This window comes from Suncus etruscus, chromosome 3 (assembly GCF_024139225.1).
Source record: "Suncus etruscus isolate mSunEtr1 chromosome 3, mSunEtr1.pri.cur, whole genome shotgun sequence".
NCBI lineage: Eukaryota > Metazoa > Chordata > Mammalia > Eulipotyphla > Soricidae > Suncus > Suncus etruscus.
In genome coordinates, this window is record NC_064850.1 from 77,026,309 (window position 1) to 77,045,836 (window position 19,528).

Below are 19,528 nucleotides of genomic sequence, written 5' to 3' on the forward strand. Positions count from 1 at the left end.
TGGAGTTAATAACACATTTTTCTTTTAAACAGACAGAAGTAGTATACAGGTTTGTAGGGTATTTCTAAAAGAACTAGGTACATGTATATTCAGTAAGTGAATATTACTATTATTGTGAGAAAAAGATCAGATAATTATGATAGAATATATATTAAAGAATAACTTATTTATTAGGTAGTAACAGATAGTTCTGAATGATTTTGTACTATATAAGAGAGAGGGCAGGAAAAGGATTGCCAGAGCTAAAGATTATTTAGGGACCAAACATTAACTCAGTTGTATACGGATGAGCCTGGGGAAAGCCCAAGTTATTGTTAACCTGTAAAGAAGGAATTAATGAATAAAATTCTTTGGTTCAGAAGGTATTTGGTAAACATAGTGAACAAGAAGCTACTTTTTGAAAAATAGGTGTTCTATTTTTTTGGTTTTGGGCCACACCTGGTGACACTGAGGGGTAACCCCTGGCTATACGCTCAGAAATCGCTCCTGGCTTGGGGACCATATGGGATGCCAGGGGATTGAACAGCAGTCTGTCCTAGGGTGCCGCATAAGGCAAACACCCTATCTCTGTGCCACCGCTCTGACCCTTAAACATAGTTATTTCTAGTAGTTTTCTAGATAAGAACTGACAAAGACAGGGATTCTTTCTTAGGTTCAAACGTATTAGTGACATATCAGAAGGAAGCTTAAAGGAAGGATCTTGGAGCCTTTGCTACATAATAACATAAACAGAAAAAGAATATAATACTCAGGAACAACTCCAGAGCAACTACCAAATTAAAACAAGCTTTCATAAAACTTGGAGGTCTCAAAGCTTAAAGACAATTTTAAAGTAAAGCTCTCAAAAACAGAGCTATAGAATATAGTTAAACATAACTCTGGGTAGAATTCTCTCAAATACAAAATAGTCTGAGAAGAACAAAATAGGAATCCAAAATAAATACAATCATCAGCTTTCAAATCTTATGTGAAAAGCCTATCTAATGATCTAAATAATTAGTATGTCCTTAAGTAATATTTACTACATATTAGATTATAAACTGATAAGCTACTGCTCTTGGAAGTTATTTTTTTTTTTTTTAATAATGTGGCAACAAGCAGGATGAGAAATACCAGCTATTTGGGAAATGACTAGTAGAGAAAGAAGATATTCCCTCCTCCTATTGGGAAGAGTGCAGGTAGGGAATGCACAAAAGCAGGAACTCTCTGGCTGGCCTCCAGAGCATATGGGAAAATTCTATGCTAACTTCCCGCCAACCATTATTTTTGAAAGTAAATTTTGAAAGTAAAAATTATAGCATTAATAGCTGAAAAAAAAAGTAAGTAAAGAGGATCAACCTTATTCTTTTAGTTTTTAAGACACTTATCCCTCTGCCATGGGACACTCAGGAAAGTTTGTTTCTTCTGGGAAGGAATTAAAGAATGAGGTACTTTGCTAAGGATACAAAATGGAATTCTAGGAAAGCAACATCAGATGAGAAGACAGAGGAAGCTCAACAGCAAATAAAATGTTTTTCCTCTGAATCAAATATGATCCTCAGGGAAGAATGTGATTGGAAGCATCTTTTGATTTAGTTTATGCTGAACAATTCTGAGGCAAATTAGTGACCTCAATGTTTTCTAATACTAGAGACTTGAATAATATTTAGTAGCAATATTTGATCTGGAAGAAATACAATTAAAGCCTGGCATGTTATTTACTTCAGCTTTTAAAACAAAGCAAAGATTTAGGAGTCTGAGGACTGCACAGCCATTGACTCTACAATTTCCAATTATAGAAATTGGAATTGCTTCAATTCCAAAAACAATTTTTGTTTGTTTTTTGTTTTCGGGCCACACCTGGTGACACTCAGGGGTTAGTCCTGGCTATATTCTCAGAAATTTTTCCTGTCTTGGGGGACCATATGGGATGCCGAAGATCTAATCAGGTCCATCCTGGATCAGCCAAGTGCAAGGTCAATGCCCTACCACTACATTATTGCTCTGGCCCCTCCAGGAACAATTTTTAATAACTTTACAGTGTATACATCATGCATCAAATAGACTACATTATTCAATAGCAAAATAAAATACTGCATCTCTTCTTTGTTGTTAATCAGATATTTACCTTTTTTCACTCAACATAGTCAAATAATATTTAGGTAAAAGGGTCTTCAACAAAAATCAAGAAAAAATACCCCATAACCAACCATATTTTTACTACTTTTCTGATTTTTGCTCTGATGCCCTACAATTTAGGGGTGATTCTCTCTTGACTAAAGAGCGCAAACTAAGAAACTTGCATGCAATCTATTATCAAAGAGACAAATTTGTGGATCAGATTATAGCTACACACATTTACTTGGTAGATAGGCTATCTGTTTTGAATCACAGCTCAGTGTATCTGAGACAATGGCAAATTATCAAGGAGTAAAAACTGGTATTGTTAAGGCCTTGGGAATTTTCCTCTAAAGTGAGCCATCTATTATGAATATAAGCTGGGTAAATTAAACAGAGGAACTGACTGAATTTGGCTAGAGGAATTTTTTTAAAAGCTTCAAAGTCTGAGAGGGACTTTTCCTTTCTGGTATGGCATTTCTTAAAAGCCCTTCTTACTATGAGACTTAAAGGAATATTATTCATTTTCTATTATATAAAAATGTTTTTCATATGCTATACATTTTAAGTGTAATTAAGACCTATATATTTTAAAAATTAAGAAAAATACCAAAATATTTATCTGTAAAAACAATTTCATATTTCTTTGTTTGTTTTTGGGCCACACCCTGCGGTGCTCAGGGGTTACTCCTGGCAGGCTCGAGGGACCCTATGGGATACCGGGGATAAAAGCAGGTCCATCTTGGGTCAGCTACATGCAAGGCAAATGCCCTACCGCTATTGCTCTGGCCCCATAATTTCATATTTCTAAAGAAACCCCTGCTAAAGTGCTCTTGATATTATATAGGCAATGTTTCCTTTGATCATTTACATGTCATTCATTCAGGGAGTTTGCAGTATGTCTGGTGGACATTTAAAAATGTGAACTAGGAAAATTCAATTAGTAGTTCCACATGAAAGCTAAAAATGGATACTCTATCATCGTTACATATAACTATCTACAGGAAATATTAAATATTCATAAAAGAAATGATAAAGTAATCATAATTTTAACCAGAAGCTTGATTGAAGTTAGAAAACCAAACAGGTACCCCAAAAGTTGAAATATTTTAATCACATAGTGTTTTACCTGATTCTAACAAACTGATTTTATAATGTAATATCAGTACTAACACTATGTATTTCCAAAAGATGTTTTGGGAGGGCCAAAGTGGACACTGTGATGACTCAGTGCTGTGGTTTTCAGGCAGTGTTCTCCATTAGAGGCTTGAGGAAGGCTGTTCTCTGGCTTCTTCCAGCTTTGTGAGGATCCACTAAAGGGGGAAAATAGACCAACATTTGATTAACTGACTTGTAACAAAACCCTAAAGATGATAAATGAACACCTATTTTGGCTTTTAATGTTGACTCTCTAGTCTAGTCAGGTATATACTGAAGTAAGTTTTAGATTCACTTGAGTAAGTAGTCACTTGTTCCATTAAATGGCCTGTTAGCTTAAGGTCAATGGTAATGGTTATGACTGAGCAGAAGAAAATGTTTGTCTACGGTCAATGGACTTGATGTTCCATTTCCACAGGAACCATCCTGAGAAAGGTGCTCTATTATCTGGGTTGAATAACAGCTATAATAATAGCTCGTTGAATATTCTGTGAATAACACAGGAATAGCATTAAATTATTTATGCAAAATTCCAATGTATGTGAATTCTGTATTACATGCCTTCACAATTCCATATTCATATATATGATTATACTATGAATAATTATATGGGATCTGGAGCAATAGTATATCAGGTAGGGTGCTTACCTTCCTCGTGGCTGACTCAAGTTTGATCTTGACAGTAAAAATGATTCCCTAAGTTTATATCCCTCATCATAGAGCCAAAAGGAAGCTCTGATCAACAGTATGCAAAGCCTCCCCTGTACCCCTAAGAAAGAGAATATCGTTCTTTTTTGTTGATTTAAGCCACACCCAACAATGCTCAGGGGTCACACTTCTAGCATTGTTCAAGGGACCATATATGATGACAAGGATCGAACATAGGTCAGCGGCTTTCAAGTCAAGCACCTTCGCTTCTGTCAAGCCTAATTACATCTACTTCTATGGTGGGCAGTAACATAGCAACATTGAGTAACAGGTGCTCTTATTATGATATACTTTTTATTTTAAAGAATTTGAAGCACCAGAATAAAATACAAAATGTCTATTGGGGCTCACTGCATTACAGTTAAAAATCCTTAGAAGAAATACCATATAGCAGAACAAATTTTTCTGCTTTAAATTTTAGAAGTTCCTGGTGAGATTAACTTTATAATAAATAGACAAATTAGCCTGAGCTTGACAGACCAGCTCTGAATATTTCTGGATAAGCATGATTAAAGAAACACTTTGTGGGCTAAGTGACTATGTAACAGACATGAGATGAAATAGCCATCAGAGAGATACTGATATGGGCAGTTGTGGCCTGAGAGTTCATGCCGCCAATAATCTGTGTACTCAGGTCAGCCACTCCTTTTTCTCTGTGACTTCTCTCCTCTTTCCTTCTGTCAGCATGCCAATGTTATCTGCCATCATGTTGCATTGGCAGACAATCACATAGCGCTTACTAAATGATCTAAGGTGACAATGTGAACTGTAAGAAGTCACAGCCAGTCAGGACCAATAGGAAATAACATGAAATACATGTGTTACTGACACAGGGAGTCCAAGTCAGTCTCTTACTTGAATAGATTTGTCATACAGATCTTTCCTTTTCTGGCTAAAATTGCCCAAAAATCCCTTTAAACTACGCATAGTGATTTTCAATTCAGATTAATTCTATATTATCGGATCTGCTCCTTCTGTTCTGGGCCATATTATTATCTTTGAAAGAACCATTGCTGCTACAGGAAGAGAAATATCACAAGTCTAAAACTTCACGGCTAGAGCTACTAGGTTAGAATCAGAATGAAAACAATTCATTTTATTTAAAAAAAACCTCAAAGTTTTATAGCTAGAATTTAAAATAAGATATAATTATTTTATATGAAAACAAAGCATTCTGCATTCAATCTAAATAATCTGGAAAAGATATCTAGTTACATACACATAAACTGTTAAAATGCACACAAAAATTCAAAATAACACAGCTGCCTTTGAAAATGATTCAACGTACATGACTTTAAAATTAGAAACTTGTGTTTCAGTAAAAGATTTTGTATTTACCCTAGCATCCTCTGGTGTCTTGAAGTTAATGATTTTTCCAAATTCTTTGGCATGAAATACAGATGTTACCCTTTCCTATAAACAAAGAAAGTAATTTTATTTCATTCATATTATACAAATTACACATTTTTAATTAAAGCAAAGAATAGGAATTAGGACTGGGCAGAGCACAAGTTTCCCTACTACTGCTGCTGACTTAGTAAATGAAACATCAATGGGTAAGATGGCCTAAGATCCTTAAGAACTAAGACTCAATCTACTAAAAAATGTGTTGTCTGTTTTGTTTGTTTTATTTGGGTCACACCTGATCTTACTCCTGGCTCTGCCCTCAGGGATCACTGCTGGTAGATTCGGGGGAACCATATGGGGTGCCAGGTCTTGAACTTAGTCAGTTGCATGCAAGGAAAATGCTCTACATGCTATCCTACTTCCTAGCCAATGCCTTTGGAATGAGTGTTTAAACTCAAAAAATGGTCTTCTGAAGCCGGAGTATTGGCGCAAGCCCAGGCTTAGCCTCGGACAGACCGTGGTTCGATCCCCAGGTGTTCCATATGGTCCCCCAATCCAGGAGCGATTTCTGAGTGCATAGCCAGGAGTAACCCCTGAGCATCACTGGGTGTGGCCCCCAAAAGCCTCCCCCAAAAATGGTCTTCCGTGTTCAAATATAGCTCACAAGTGAGTCTTGTCTTCAGCCCAGAAGGCATCCCCTGATTCTGCTTGCCTCTACTCAGTGCTCCTCCTTCACAGACTACTCAATCATCTCATTTGCACAACTCTACCCTTCAATCACTTCATATTCTTCTAATAGAGCTAACCCTACCTTTTAGTACATCTTCTCAGAAGGTGACCCTAAACTCACATTGGTTACAGCCCATTTTAGCTGCCAGACCAAAGCGACTGATTCAGGAATAAGCAAGAAACCAAAAGTGGTTTAGTGAGACATTTTTATTTTTTATTTATAATGGAAGGATATAAGCTTAGAATTTCTTTTCTAAAAGTCCCCAAAGAACAGTCTGCTTGAGTATGCAGCCAACAATGAAGTTGAACCTACATATGAAGACAGAAATGAAAGGATGAATGAGGAAGACGAAGGCAGGGAAAATGATTGCTAACGTATTCTAAGCATATCACAGCCATAAAACAGACTTTTCAGCTAAATGAGCCAGTTAGATTACTAAAAATCAAGCTGAAAAGAAGAAAACAAAACTTATTTGAATTGAGTCAGTCACAATACCTTTAAGATAAGCAGTGGCAGAAAGGCATTCCATAAAGGCAGCTGGCTGAAGGAAGCCAAATGCACAATATTCCATTTTATTAATCATACCATCTTGAACAACCACTACCACTTACAGTGAACAACATCTTGTGATTTACAAAGGTACTGTATTTCTACACCAGAAAATATTGATGGCATTAATTAATCAGACAGAGGACAATGTTAGTCTTTAAGATGAGAATAATATAACTGGGAAGGAAAAGTCCTCTCAATTAGCTGTTAGAGAAAAGACAATGTCCCAAAGTGAGATTTTATAGAAAGCTGTGTGTAGGAACTGCTATGAATTTTAAATTGTTCAAACTATTTCTTTCATTTCAGTGCTTTGGGCAGCAGTTGGAAAGACAGGATCCTGCTACTGTTTATGAAGCAGTCAGATTAATAGCACATCAAATAACACAACTTTTTCTCATCCAAGTTTTCTTTTAAGTTGAGTTCCAATAACCGCTGCAAAGAAAAACCTAACAAAGATAAAAGTAACATAACATCTATACTAGAGCTAGAAAGCAACAAAGAAGACTACAGATCATAAAGTAGGGGTCTTAAACTCAATTTACCTGGGGGCCGCAGGAGGCAAAGTCGGGGTGAGGCAGGGCTGCATAAGGGATTTCGCTTACCAAATATTCGCAATAAAAATCGCATTAGTAAGAAATAAATTGCAAAAAAATCACATTAAATATTTGCATACCCCAAACAGAACTGCTCGAGGTATGCGAATGTTTTAGTGCAATTTTTTTCTTACTAATGGGATTTTTATTTCGAATACTGTGATATTTGAAGGCCGGCCGTGGGCCACAGAATGTTGTATGGAGGGCCACAAACAGCCCAGGGGCCGCAAGTTTGAGACCCCTGTCTTAAAGGATATAAAGGGCTACCACAAGTTAAAAACATCTGCAAAATGAAACTGTGTTTAATATACTTAACTTACTAAACTAGTCTTAACTTACTGGCTAGTCTCTAAAAACCTTAAAAAATATTTTTATTAAAAAAACTGATTTATCATTGGCTTACAATTATACATTTCAGGGTAACATAGCTTTAAAAACTCTTACAAGGTTCACCAAACTAAGTATTAAAGTTAAAATCCTTTCTCACCCTCCCGAGAACCTCTGGTAACCATCATAGACTTCACTAAGTCTAAGAGTTAGTTTTCTTTTCCCTGACAGTTTGTTTGCTTTTGTTACTTATATCCCACATGAGAGAAACCACCTGGGAGTCATCTTTATTTATTTCATTAAGCATAATCACCTCAAGATCTACAAATTTTATGCCCAACAAGCTTTCTTCTCTTTAAAAAACAACTGGCAGTACTCAAAGTTTATTTACCTAGTCATCTATTTAAGGTCATTTGGGTTGATTCCATGTTTTGGCCATTTTAAGAGTCACCTGACTCTCAATTGCTCTCAGTACATTTATAGCAACACAAAGTTACATAGATTGATTGATCAAAACCCTAGTAACAACAGGGTTAGCATTTTGTGTGATTTCCTGGATTCTGTGCGTAAGTGAAGAATAAGTCTTTAAGGTGTGGCTTGGGATTGCCTGACTGGCTGGGCACTGGGCTACCAGCATCACAATGCCCAACAATGTCCCATAATAAGGCTGGGAAAGATAGATGTTCAGACTCAGAAGTTTAATTTCTACAAATGTGTAGCAGTCATGCACCACTGTAAAATGAACAAATATTCTGGTAAACTTATCAAAAAATGAGACCCAGCTATAACTCAAATTGAAATAATGCTTTTAAATGCATTATTTTTAGTTCCAACTTTTAAAAAAATTCAACTTACCTTTGCTTCAATGCGTAATCTTCTTTCAGAAACAATGAATGGCTCCTTGGTAAACTCATCGAAATTATATTGCCACTCACATGTAAGTTGACCAAATGTTCCTTTTGTTATAAATAATACACCACTGTAAAATAAGTAAAATTTGTTCATATGACAAGATTCCATTTAAAAAAAAAATCAAGACACTACAGGGTGGGAATAAGCTCAAATTGCTCCACTAAGAGAGGTCCTGGTAGCCAAGAGTACAGCCGAGCAGTGAAGTGTGCCCTGAGCTTGCCTGAGTGTGGCCTTGGTGGTCTTGAGTGAAAACAGTCTTTCTGGCTAACTCTGCTGGCAGGGCCCCTGTGAAGAACAATGAATACTAATATACAATCAAAGTAGAATACCCATGTTTTGGAAGTGGACATAAAATTGAGAAATTATATGCTAGGTCATGATGAAACTTTAATATTATGTGGTTTTTTTCACAGTGTAGAAGACACTGGGGGTCAAACCTGGATCTCACACCTGTGAGGAACACATCCTCTTACTGAGCCCTATGTTTGGAAATGTTCATGTGATGACAGAGACTAAATGCTTTTATTACAAAGATTTCACATACTGTGTCAAAATATCTCAGTAATGGGTATTCAAAATGATCTGCTTTCCTGTTATTTGGAAGAAAATGAAATTGAATGGTGCATAATTTTATTCAACTCTTTCACTGAAGAGTTTTCTTCAATTCTTTATGATTGAAACTTCAATTGTAGCCACAATTTCAAATGAAGGCATTATCTTTTCTTTGTAGGAACAAAGGAAAGAAATCTCTCTTTAAATAACATAATTTTTGTTTTGTTTTGTTTTTGGGTCACACCTGGCTCAGCGGTTACTCCTGGCTTTACATTCAGAAATCGCTCCTGGAAGGCTCAGGGGACCATATAAGATGCCAGGATTCAAACCATCGTCCTGCATCCAAGGCAAACGCCCCACCTCCATGCTATCTCACTGACCCCTAAATAACATAATTTAAGTTAAAAGTTTGAGTAAAGGGTCTTCCAGGTATCTTAAAGGGTGGGAACACCGGCTTTGCATATGAGAGATCCTTGACACTACAGGGTCTCCTGAGCATGACCAGGAGTGACCTCTGAGCACCAAGCTGGAGGTAGCATCAAACGAAAAACAATTTTTTGAGTTAAGATCTGGCTTCTGAAAGGAATGGGCTATAAAGCTAATCATAGGGCCAGAGAGATAGGGAAGTGGGTAGGACACATACCTTTCATGTGTCAGACCTAGGTTTGATCACACCTTATACTCAAGTCCTGTTAGGAGTGATTTCTGAGTGCAGATGTAGGAGTAAGCACTGAACATCACCAGGTGTGACCCAATTATAAAAAGCAAAAGAAAATAATGATTCTTATCTCTTATACTTTAGTCTTCTGAATGATTTCTTCTTCCATCAATCCAGTATCATGGATCCAGTTGAACAGATAAATGGTCCTCTAGTACATTTTCAACCACATGAAAAACTTAGGCTACTCTTAATGGCAGGCACCTAGTATTCTTCCTAATTTAAAAATTAACCTTTGTCCTGAAAACTCTAGTACATCTTCAAACACATGAAAAACTTAGGCTACTCTTATGGCAGGCACCTAGTAGTCTTCTGATTTAAAAATTAACCTTTGTTTTGAAAACTGACACTTGGAAACAAAGTCTCAAGTATAACCAAATACCGTGTTTCTATCAACTATAACTCACTCACTGTTCATATACTGTCGTGTTATGTGATCTAATTTAAAGTCTGCTCTATGGGGGAAATTTTAACGTTTTAAATATGGAAATTGACTTTGCAACAGGTACTAACTTAACACTGATGAATCTTTGGTCAATAGGAAGGGAAGGTTAATAGTATTAAAGGAAAAACACTGCTACAGGGTCAAAGAGACATACAGAGATTTAGGTGCCTGCCTTGCATGTGGTCAACCCAGGTTAAATGAGACATCAGAGAGTTCCCTTAGCGGTGCTAAGAGGCCGTAAGTAACACTGGTGTGATCAGATAATCCCTAGCCAGTATTGTGTCCAATTCATATGCTGACATTGAATACTAGCCAGATATTTACAAATTAATATCCCAGTATGCAATATATGGAATAATTCAAGTATATATCTTAAGTAAAAATAATAAAAAAGTAAAAAATGATAAGTATGATAGATTTTCAGACATTAAAAAACAAATGAATATAGATTTGTAAATGTGAGTCTCTGGGTTCTATCCTGGCACTATGAGGAAAAGTAACAATAAAATATGAATTCTTTTATATCTGAACAGTTATCCAGGATGCAAATGAATAAGAGAATAATTCTCTCTGGGAATGGGAAAGGAGGATCTGGTATCTAGGAGGAAAAGATGGCTTTCACACATGTGTGTCTTATAATGCTGTGTGAGTTTTTTTTTAACTTGCATTGCTTTGTAAATAGAAAAATTAAAATAATGGTATAAATTATATTTTAAAAGGCTATTACATCACTAGGCATTTAACTTGCTGTGTGCACAAAGTTAAATGTAAAGATATATAAAGCTTTTAGGACAAAGCTTGCACACCAAGATCAGAGGTAGCAAAAATAATGTGACAACAAATAGAACAAAAACTAAATTGATGCACTTTTCACTTAATGAGTAGGTGCTGTCTCTTATCAAGTTAGAGAAAACAAATCACCTTTTGGTTATCATGAATATATCTGTCTTATTAATCATGACATGGGTAAAATATTCGCAAGTTGCAAATCTTCCATCTTCTAAGACCTATGAAAGAAAATTAGATAACATGAAAAGCCCTATACAATACCCTTATTCATATAAACCCATATAACCTCCTAAAGGCCATGTTTATACATGTTTACACAACATTTATGTATATCTGGATATACATATAATCAGAAATTTCAAAAGCATTGCTACTTTCTTTTGGCATTACTTTCAAACAAGATTACTCAGTTGCACATTTTTGAATATTATCATCTTATAATGTTTATATAAACTCTACTGATGTTGCTATTAAATGATAATTTTTTTGTTTGTTTACTTCTAGTTGTGCTCACGTTTTAGTCCTGACTCTGCACTCAGAGATCAATCACAGCAGACTGAAGGGACCATAGGGGTGCCATGAATTGAATCCAGGTCAGCTGTGTATAAGGCAATTGTCATTTATACTCATCTCTCTGCCCCACATTCATTTTGTTTTAAAAAATATACTAGTGTTTAATCACATCCAAACAAAACATAGTATTTTGACACATTGATTATGACATACACTGCATTGGCCCCCATCTTACCCCTTACCAGTAATTTTCTTTTCTGACTTACAAATAAACTTTATTTTACTAATACTATAACTCCTTAACAACTCTTAATAGGAAAGGTCAGGACCTAATTTTCTTATGCAATGAATTGTAAGTTTGGGGACTGTTGAATCATTGCCTTTAAAACAGTAATTCCCCGGGCTGCTAGTATAAGTGGTCCCCTCTGTGTCTAGCTTGTTGTAGATTGGGTATCAATCCTGTTGTCATTGGCTTTGGATTTGGTACCTAAGTCTGATAATTTTTTTTATTTCTACTCGATGTTCATAGGACTGTGGTCTTGGTACCCTTCATTATTTTCCCCTCAATTTGTGAGGCGGAACAAGATGGTTCAAGTTATGTGGTTCTGTTTGAAGGAAAGAAGAAAAAAAGGGAGGGGGCAAAAATCAAACAAGCAAAAAAAAAAAAAAAGATGGGAGGAGTACTTGTAGAGGCTATAAATATCAGTAACAGTAATCTTTTTTTTTTTTTTTTTGGTTTTGTTTTGGGTCACACCCTGTGACACTCAGAGGTTACTCCTGGCTAGGTGTTCAGAAATCACTCCTGGCTTTGGGGGCCATATGGGTCATCGGGGGATTGAACCAAGGTCTATCCTAGGTCTCCCACATGCAAAGCAAATGCCTTACCAATGTAACACCGCTGTGGTTCCGAAACAGTATTTTTTTTATCCCAGAAAATATAAAGGTAATTATTTCAATGAAATAGGTATTTAAAATTGTTTCCAACAGGGGACAGAGTAATGGTGGTAGGGCGTTTGCCTTGCACGTGACTATTATTGCTATTATTATTTGGGTGGGTTCTTGCCTTAGGATTCTTGGTAGGAGGACATTGGTGGTGGGAAGGTTGCACTGGTGAAGGGGGGAATACTTTTAATGACTTAATAAACCCAACTAAACATGTTTGTATCCATGGTGCTTAAAGATATTAAAAAATAAACATTAAAAATACATACACCAAAAAATAGAATAAAATACAAAGCAGGTTAGGTTACTATTATTGCTATTATTATTTGGAGGGGGTCTTACTCAATTGAGAATGCTATGTGGAGGCTGAAAGCTGTGCTGCTACCCAGCAATGACAGGCATAATTCAATTACTCTAGTGGCACTGAGGGCCTTCAGGGCCACATCAAGCTGTGCACATTAGACCATATGGTGTGGAGATTATACTGGGGCTGACTGCATGTAAGGCATTTGCTTTAACACCCGTATATGGGGTGTTATATGGGTTATCCCCCCCCCCCACTTTTATTTATTTATTTATTTATTTATTTTTTTTTTTTTGGTTTTTTGATCATACCTGGCAGTGCTCAGGGGTTATTTCTGGCTCTATGCTCAGAAATCGCTCCTGAAAGGTTCAGGAGACCATATGGGATGCCATGATCCACCCGACCTGCATGCAAGGCCAAACGCCTTACCTCCATGCTATCACTCCAGCCCGGGTTATTTCCTTTTTAAAAATTATAATTGTGACTACAATCCCTCAAAAAGTTATGTTTAGATTTTAGCCAATTATAATAGATCTTATAAAGATATTCCATGAGGGTTAGAGAGGAAGTGGTTAAGGTGATTACCTTTTTCATAGCTGAATCTGGCTTGATCCTGAGCACTATATATATATATATATATATATATATATATATATATATATATATATATATATAGCTCCCTGAGACCCACCATGAGTGTTCCCTGAGCTCTTTCAGGTATGACCCCAAAACCAAGCAAAATTTCCAAAAGAGAATAAATATACTTTTTAAAGTTGTATCCAAGAGGCTATATCAAAATACTAAATGCAACTCAACAGCTAATTCATAGTAATTTGGTAGAGATTGATGGAATATTCTTCATTTTTATTGGAAACATGTAAAAATACCTTCCCTAATCAGATAAGCGTGATATGAAATGCATGAAAAAATTTTGTATCAAGATGAAGCAGAAGTCTTCCATACATCACAAAATCACCGAAGGGAGCGTAAATGATCATGCAAGGAGTTTATAGTTAATCCCATGACAGTATACTTAAGGAGTGGAGAAACCCTGTATCCCGTAGGCCAAGGGAATTCCCTCTATAGTACCCCCAATAGTTAATGTGCCTATACAGGGGGAAAAAGAAAAAAAAAGCACAAAATAATCATTTTTCCACATTTTTATTTATTTATTGATGGATTTTTTTTGACATCTTTATTTTGGTTTGGATATTGAGGTTGATGTCTCCAATTTTATTTTATTTTGTTTTGTTTTGTCTTGTCTTTCTCTTTCTTTTTGCACTCCGGCATGTTTTGATTTCAGAGCTGAGACTGTTGTGTGGTGCTTGTCTTTGTTGCTGTGGTGCTCACTGGATATTTGATTTGATGTTTCTTTCTGTGTTGTTGTGGTGTTTCAATTGCCTTTTTCATGTCTCTCTCAAGCTGAGGTTGGGAGCCTCTGGAGGGACTCTGCCCATTTTCAGCATTTTTGACTTCTCTTTTTTTAAATTTATTTTTTCCCATTTTGTGCCCCATTCTGTTGCTTTTCATTCCTTCAAACAAAACCACATGGCTCGATTTATCTGGCTCCGCCTCTTGGATAGAGGGGGAGATGGGGTAGGGTGTTGGGACCGGCAGATGTATGGTCACTGATAGTGGGCTGGATGGGGAGGGGACTACCTACTCTGGCTGCCCTGGGGATGATGGTGGGGTATGTGGGTTGCAGAAGGGGAGCTGGGATGGGAGGAGGATGGATTTGGTGGTGGGTGTTCCCCTGATTCAATGTTGATATGTACCTAGAGTACTACTGTGAAAGATATGTGGGCTTTTATGATCAGAATAAAAATTAAAAAAAATTAAAATATAAACCCAACTTAAAAATACAGATACAAAATTTCTATTAAAACTTGTCAAACTATATATATCAGTATATTAAAAGTTAATAAACCATCAAAAAATTGTATTCCAAAATTGTAAAACTGAGTGGCTGAGTATCATCCCTTCTTGGGAGTTAATGGCAGATGTGGGAGGAAAGACCCTGTGGGATGTCCAGTCAGCCAGCTGGGGACACAGGGAACTTCCCCTCCCCAGAGCTCGCTGGGGAAAGCAGAGGGCCCCTGTAACCCAACAAGAAGGACACAATATAAGGCAGTGTTTCTCAAATAGAGGGGCATGCCCACCAGGAGGGGCGCGAGGCTCCATAAAGGGGGACGAGTTTGACCTCGGCAAACACTGTCAGAACAAGCTAAGTCCGTGTTTATGTGTCTGGAGCTGAGAGTCCTGTGCCCTGCTTAAAACCTCACTTCAAAAGTTATGCATTGCAAAACGTGCTCATTGTAGCCATTAATCTAGACATCACCTCTGATTAAAAAAATCAGCTCAAATTATTTTATATATTTTTGTTTCCTCTTATTGATCATTTTCTAATTTTAAAAGCGTTGTCAAGGACCAAAGGTGGTTGGTTTGAATCCCGGTGTCCCATATGGTCCCCCGTGCCTGCCAGGAGCTATTTCTGAGCAGACAGCCAGGAGTAATCCCTGAGCACCGCCGGGTGTGACCCAAAAACTAAAAAAAAAAAAAAAAAAAAAAAAAAAAAAAAGGCGTTGTCATTAAACTCTTTATATAAGCTCCTGCTTCCTTTATGATGTGTGCTTGCAAAGCTAAATTTTCCTCTTAGTACTACTTTTGCTGTGTCCCACAAATTCTGATAATTTGTGTCTTTATTGTCATTTGTTTCCAGGAATGTTTTGATTTCCTCTTTGATTTCATCTCTGACCCACTGGTTATTAAGTAGTAAGCTGTTTAATTTACAGATGTTAGTGTTTTTCTTCTGTGTCCCTTTGTGGTTCACTTTTAATTTCAGTGCTTTGTGATCTGAGAGGATAGTTTGTACAATTTCTATCCTCTTGACTTTATGGAGATATGTTTTATGGGCCAGCATGTGGTCTATCCTGGAGAATGACCCATGTGCATTGGAGAAGAAGGTGTATCCAGTTTTCTTGAGATGGAGTGCCCTATATATCTACTAGTCCACTTTCTTCCAGTTCCCTTTTCAGAGCTTTTATATTCTTGTTGGGTTTTAGCCTGGTTGACCTATCAAGGGGTGACAGGGCAGTGTTGAGGTCTCCCACTATTATTGTGTTGCTGTTGATATCTTCTTGCAGATTTGTCAACAATTGTATTAAATACGTTGCTGGTCCCTCATTGGGTGAATATATGTTAGAAGTATAATTTCTTCCAATTGAACATATCCTTTGATTAATATGAAATGACCATCTTTGTTCCTTCCAACTTTTCTGAGTCTGAAGTTTGTGTCATCTGATATTAATATGGTAACTCCAGCTTTTTTAAGGGAGTTGTTTGCTTGGATACTTTTCCTTCAGTCTTTGATTTTGAGTCTATGTTTGTTCTGACTATTCATATGTGTTACTTATAGGCAGCAAAACGTTGGATTTAGCTTTTTTTGGGGGGGCCACACCCAGTGGTGTGGGTTTACTCAGGGGTTACTCCTGACTGTCTGCTCAGAAATAGCTCTTGGCAGGCACAGGGGACATATGGGACACCGGGATTCGAACCAATCACCTTAGGTCCTGGATCGGCTGCTTGCAAGGCAAACGCCGCAGTGCTCTCTCTCCGGCCCAAGGATTCAGCTTTTTGATCCATTTTGCCACTCTGTGTCTCTTAACAGGTGCATTTAGTCCATTGACATTGAGACAGATGATTGTCATGGGATTTAGTGTAATTTTAGTGTAGAAGTTTGTTGTGCCTGTTGGTATTTCTTGTCTTAAAGCAGACCAGTTCAGTTTTTCTTTTAAGGCTGGTTTTGTGTCTGTAAAGTTTCTGAGCCGTTGTTTATCTTTGAAGCCATGTATATTTCCTTCAAACCTGAAAGTGAATCTGGCTGGGTGCAGTATTCTAGGTGAAGCATTCATTTCATTGAGTTTGTTACTATATCCCACCACTGCCTTCTGGCCTTGAGGGTTTCTTGTGACAGGTCTGCTGTAAATCTTTTTTTTTGTGTGGTTTTTGGGTCACACCCGGCAGTGCTCAGGGGTTACTCCTGGCTCCATGCTCAGAAATTGCTCCTGGCAGGCACGGGGGACCATATGGGACGCCGGGATTCGAACCGATGACCTCCTGCATGAAAGGCAAACACCTTACCTCCATGCTATCTCTCTGGCCCCAGGTCTGCTGTAAATCTTAAGGATGCTCCTTTGAATGTAATTTCCCTTTTTGATCTTCTTGCATTCAGTATTCTATCACTATCTGTGGGATTTGTCATTGTGACTAGGATGTGTCTTGGAGTGCTTTTCGGTGGGTCTCTTTTAGCTGGTACTCTTCGGGTATGCAGGATTTGGTTGCATGCTGTCTTTAGTCTGGGAGTTTCTCAGTAATGATGTCCTTAACTGTTGATTCTTCCTGGGTCTCTGGTTAATCACACTAATTATTAATTAATCACACTACTGATGACAAACAAGCACATGAAAAATAAAGATCAAAGGAGACATTGAAGATACATGTTACCACAGAGATAAAGAACTAATTTCGTAAAACACAGAATTCTAGCAATATGAACAAATCAATAGAAAATAATGAGCGAACATCAGAGAAATGCACAGGATATGAAGAGTTCATAAAAATACAAAATTATACTAATAAACAAGAGAAAACATTTAGCTTTTAGAAAAAGCTAATAAATTTCAGTCTGTAAGTCAGTAATTTCACTGATAATTTCTTATATGAAAAGTTAACATATACTGGGGCCAGAGTGGTGACGCAAGTCATAAGAGGTCTGCCTTGCACATGCTAGCCTAGGACGGGCTGCAGTTTGATCCCCTAGCGTCCCATATGGTCTCGCAAGCCAGGAGTAACCTGAGTGTCCCTGGGTGTAGCCCAAAAACCAAAAAAAAAAAAAAAAAAAGGTTAACATATATTGTTATCTTTGTAGTAATATTGTGTTAAAAGGGAAGAAAATCTCAATATAAACTGACAATTTAAATACAAACTAGCCATATAATGAATCAGTATGCATAAAAAAATGTATACCTGTGTGTACTGATACCAAAATCTGTGCCAGATATGGTAAATTAAAAAAAAAAAAAAAAAAGCCCAAGTCACTGAGAATCAGGAAAACACATTCATCTCCTTATATTAGTATATAAAATGTCTATAAAGTTTAACAGAAATGTATAGCACTTATCTTTTAGCTTATGAGGGAGTGCATTAGAGCCTTTTCTTGTTTAACTTTGCATCCCTATTTTATATATTTTGGTATTGAAAATAATCATTTAAAAGCTTATTTTCCTTTGTTCTATAGGGACAAATTCCTATAAAATCAGGAAACAAATGTTGCTCTCAAGAACATCATTGATAATAGGAATCATGGGGTTCTAAACCTCACTAATAATCTTCAAATGACTTAAGGGCTATGGTATGACTCAAAGAGTTTGCATTTCAAATATCTGTTAAGTTTGGTGTTTTAAGTGTGCATTGCTTTTTTATCACATACCACCTTTCAGATTCAAGTCAAAACTAACTTGTATAAATAAACACTGAATTTTAACAGTCACAAAAGCATCTGGAATAAGAGCTAAAAAATAAAAAGTTTGTGCAATTCCTTTGGAACTCATTAAAATCATAAATGTAACACTGAAAATTAACATTATAGTTATATCTGCTTTAAAAACAAAACAAAATGAAATAACTTTCTGGCATGAAGACTAAGCATGGTGGCCATCACTGGGAGTCTTTATTAGAGAGCCAAGGAGATGGAAAAGTGTCTCCTTCTAGACCTGATGGCTTTGGCCAAGGTGGAGGTTGATGGAATGGACAACAATTGAAGCTAGGAAAAAAAAAAAAACAAACAACCCAGGCCCTGCTGCCCACAACTGGGTCTGTGCTGTGACCTATGATGATTAATGATGCCATAAAGGGGACTGGGCCAGGGCAGTGGCCTCTGAGACTACATTATTAGTCTCTCATCCCCTGGCTTGTGTGGCTCTGCTTCTGCCAGAATCCTCTTTGGAGGGACTAGCCTAGGAAAGCCTTCATTGACAAAGGAAAACTCCCTTTGATCGGAACTTCATGCCCATTCCCAGGAGGCCCAGTTTGGTTATAGAGATCAACAGCAACCACTGACAACTGCTTCAGACACCACTGTAAAGCCCAGTAGCTTTCCCCCAGGCCTGCCAAAGTCCTACTGAATTTGAGGCTCCTCACACCTGAGTCTCCCATAATCCACCCTCCCTGTCACTCTGTCCATTCTGCCATTCAGTGCCTGAGGAAAAGGAGCAGTGGTATGTGTTGAAATTATGAACTGTGGACTTATTGTTACTGGAACACATACATCTGAATTAATGTCAAAGATCACATCTTACAAGTGAAATATTTCATGTCAATTTCCATAACAAATTAGAAAAAAAAAAAAAGAAAGAACATTGTGAGAAGCTGAGACTCTGAAACTGAACCAGGAAAACACAGGACAGAACTGATAGCAATCCATCTCTCACAACTGGAGACTATAAACATCATGTTTTGGGTCACAAACTTTCTAATTAATAATTTGAATTCACTATGAAACTCAATACTTTTCAAAATGTCACTTATTTGTTCAAACCTGAAAGAATGTTACTGATCAAGGCAATCTATCCTTTCTACATATAAGGACAAACAGTATCAGATGCTTTATCACTTGATTTATTTTAAAAATCTTTGTGTTTGGGGGCTGGAGAGATGGCATAGCAAAGCTTAGGTGCTTACTTAAGTTGCACATGGCTGATCCAAGTTTGATCCCCAGCACCCCTGCAAGACCCATCAGTAGTGATTTTTGACCATAGAGACAAAAGTAAGCCGTGAGCATCAAGGC

The 19,528-nt window shown here is 37.1% G+C and overlaps 1 protein-coding gene across 1 annotated transcript in view; it reads right to left on the reverse strand.

Moving 5' to 3' along the window:
• Positions 1–3,187: 3,187 nt before the first annotated feature.
• The window catches only part of VPS13A (vacuolar protein sorting 13 homolog A), a 260,909-nt gene continuing 244,568 nt past the window's right edge, over positions 3,188–19,528 (reverse strand). The window contains exons 69-72 of the mRNA XM_049769767.1: positions 11,058–11,143; positions 8,365–8,488; positions 5,302–5,376; positions 3,188–3,410 (exon numbers count right to left, since the gene is read on the reverse strand). Coding sequence (XP_049625724.1) covers positions 3,357–3,410; positions 5,302–5,376; positions 8,365–8,488; positions 11,058–11,143 — 339 coding nt within the window. The 3' untranslated portion in view covers positions 3,188–3,356. The remainder of the gene's footprint in view (positions 3,411–5,301; positions 5,377–8,364; positions 8,489–11,057; positions 11,144–19,528) is intronic.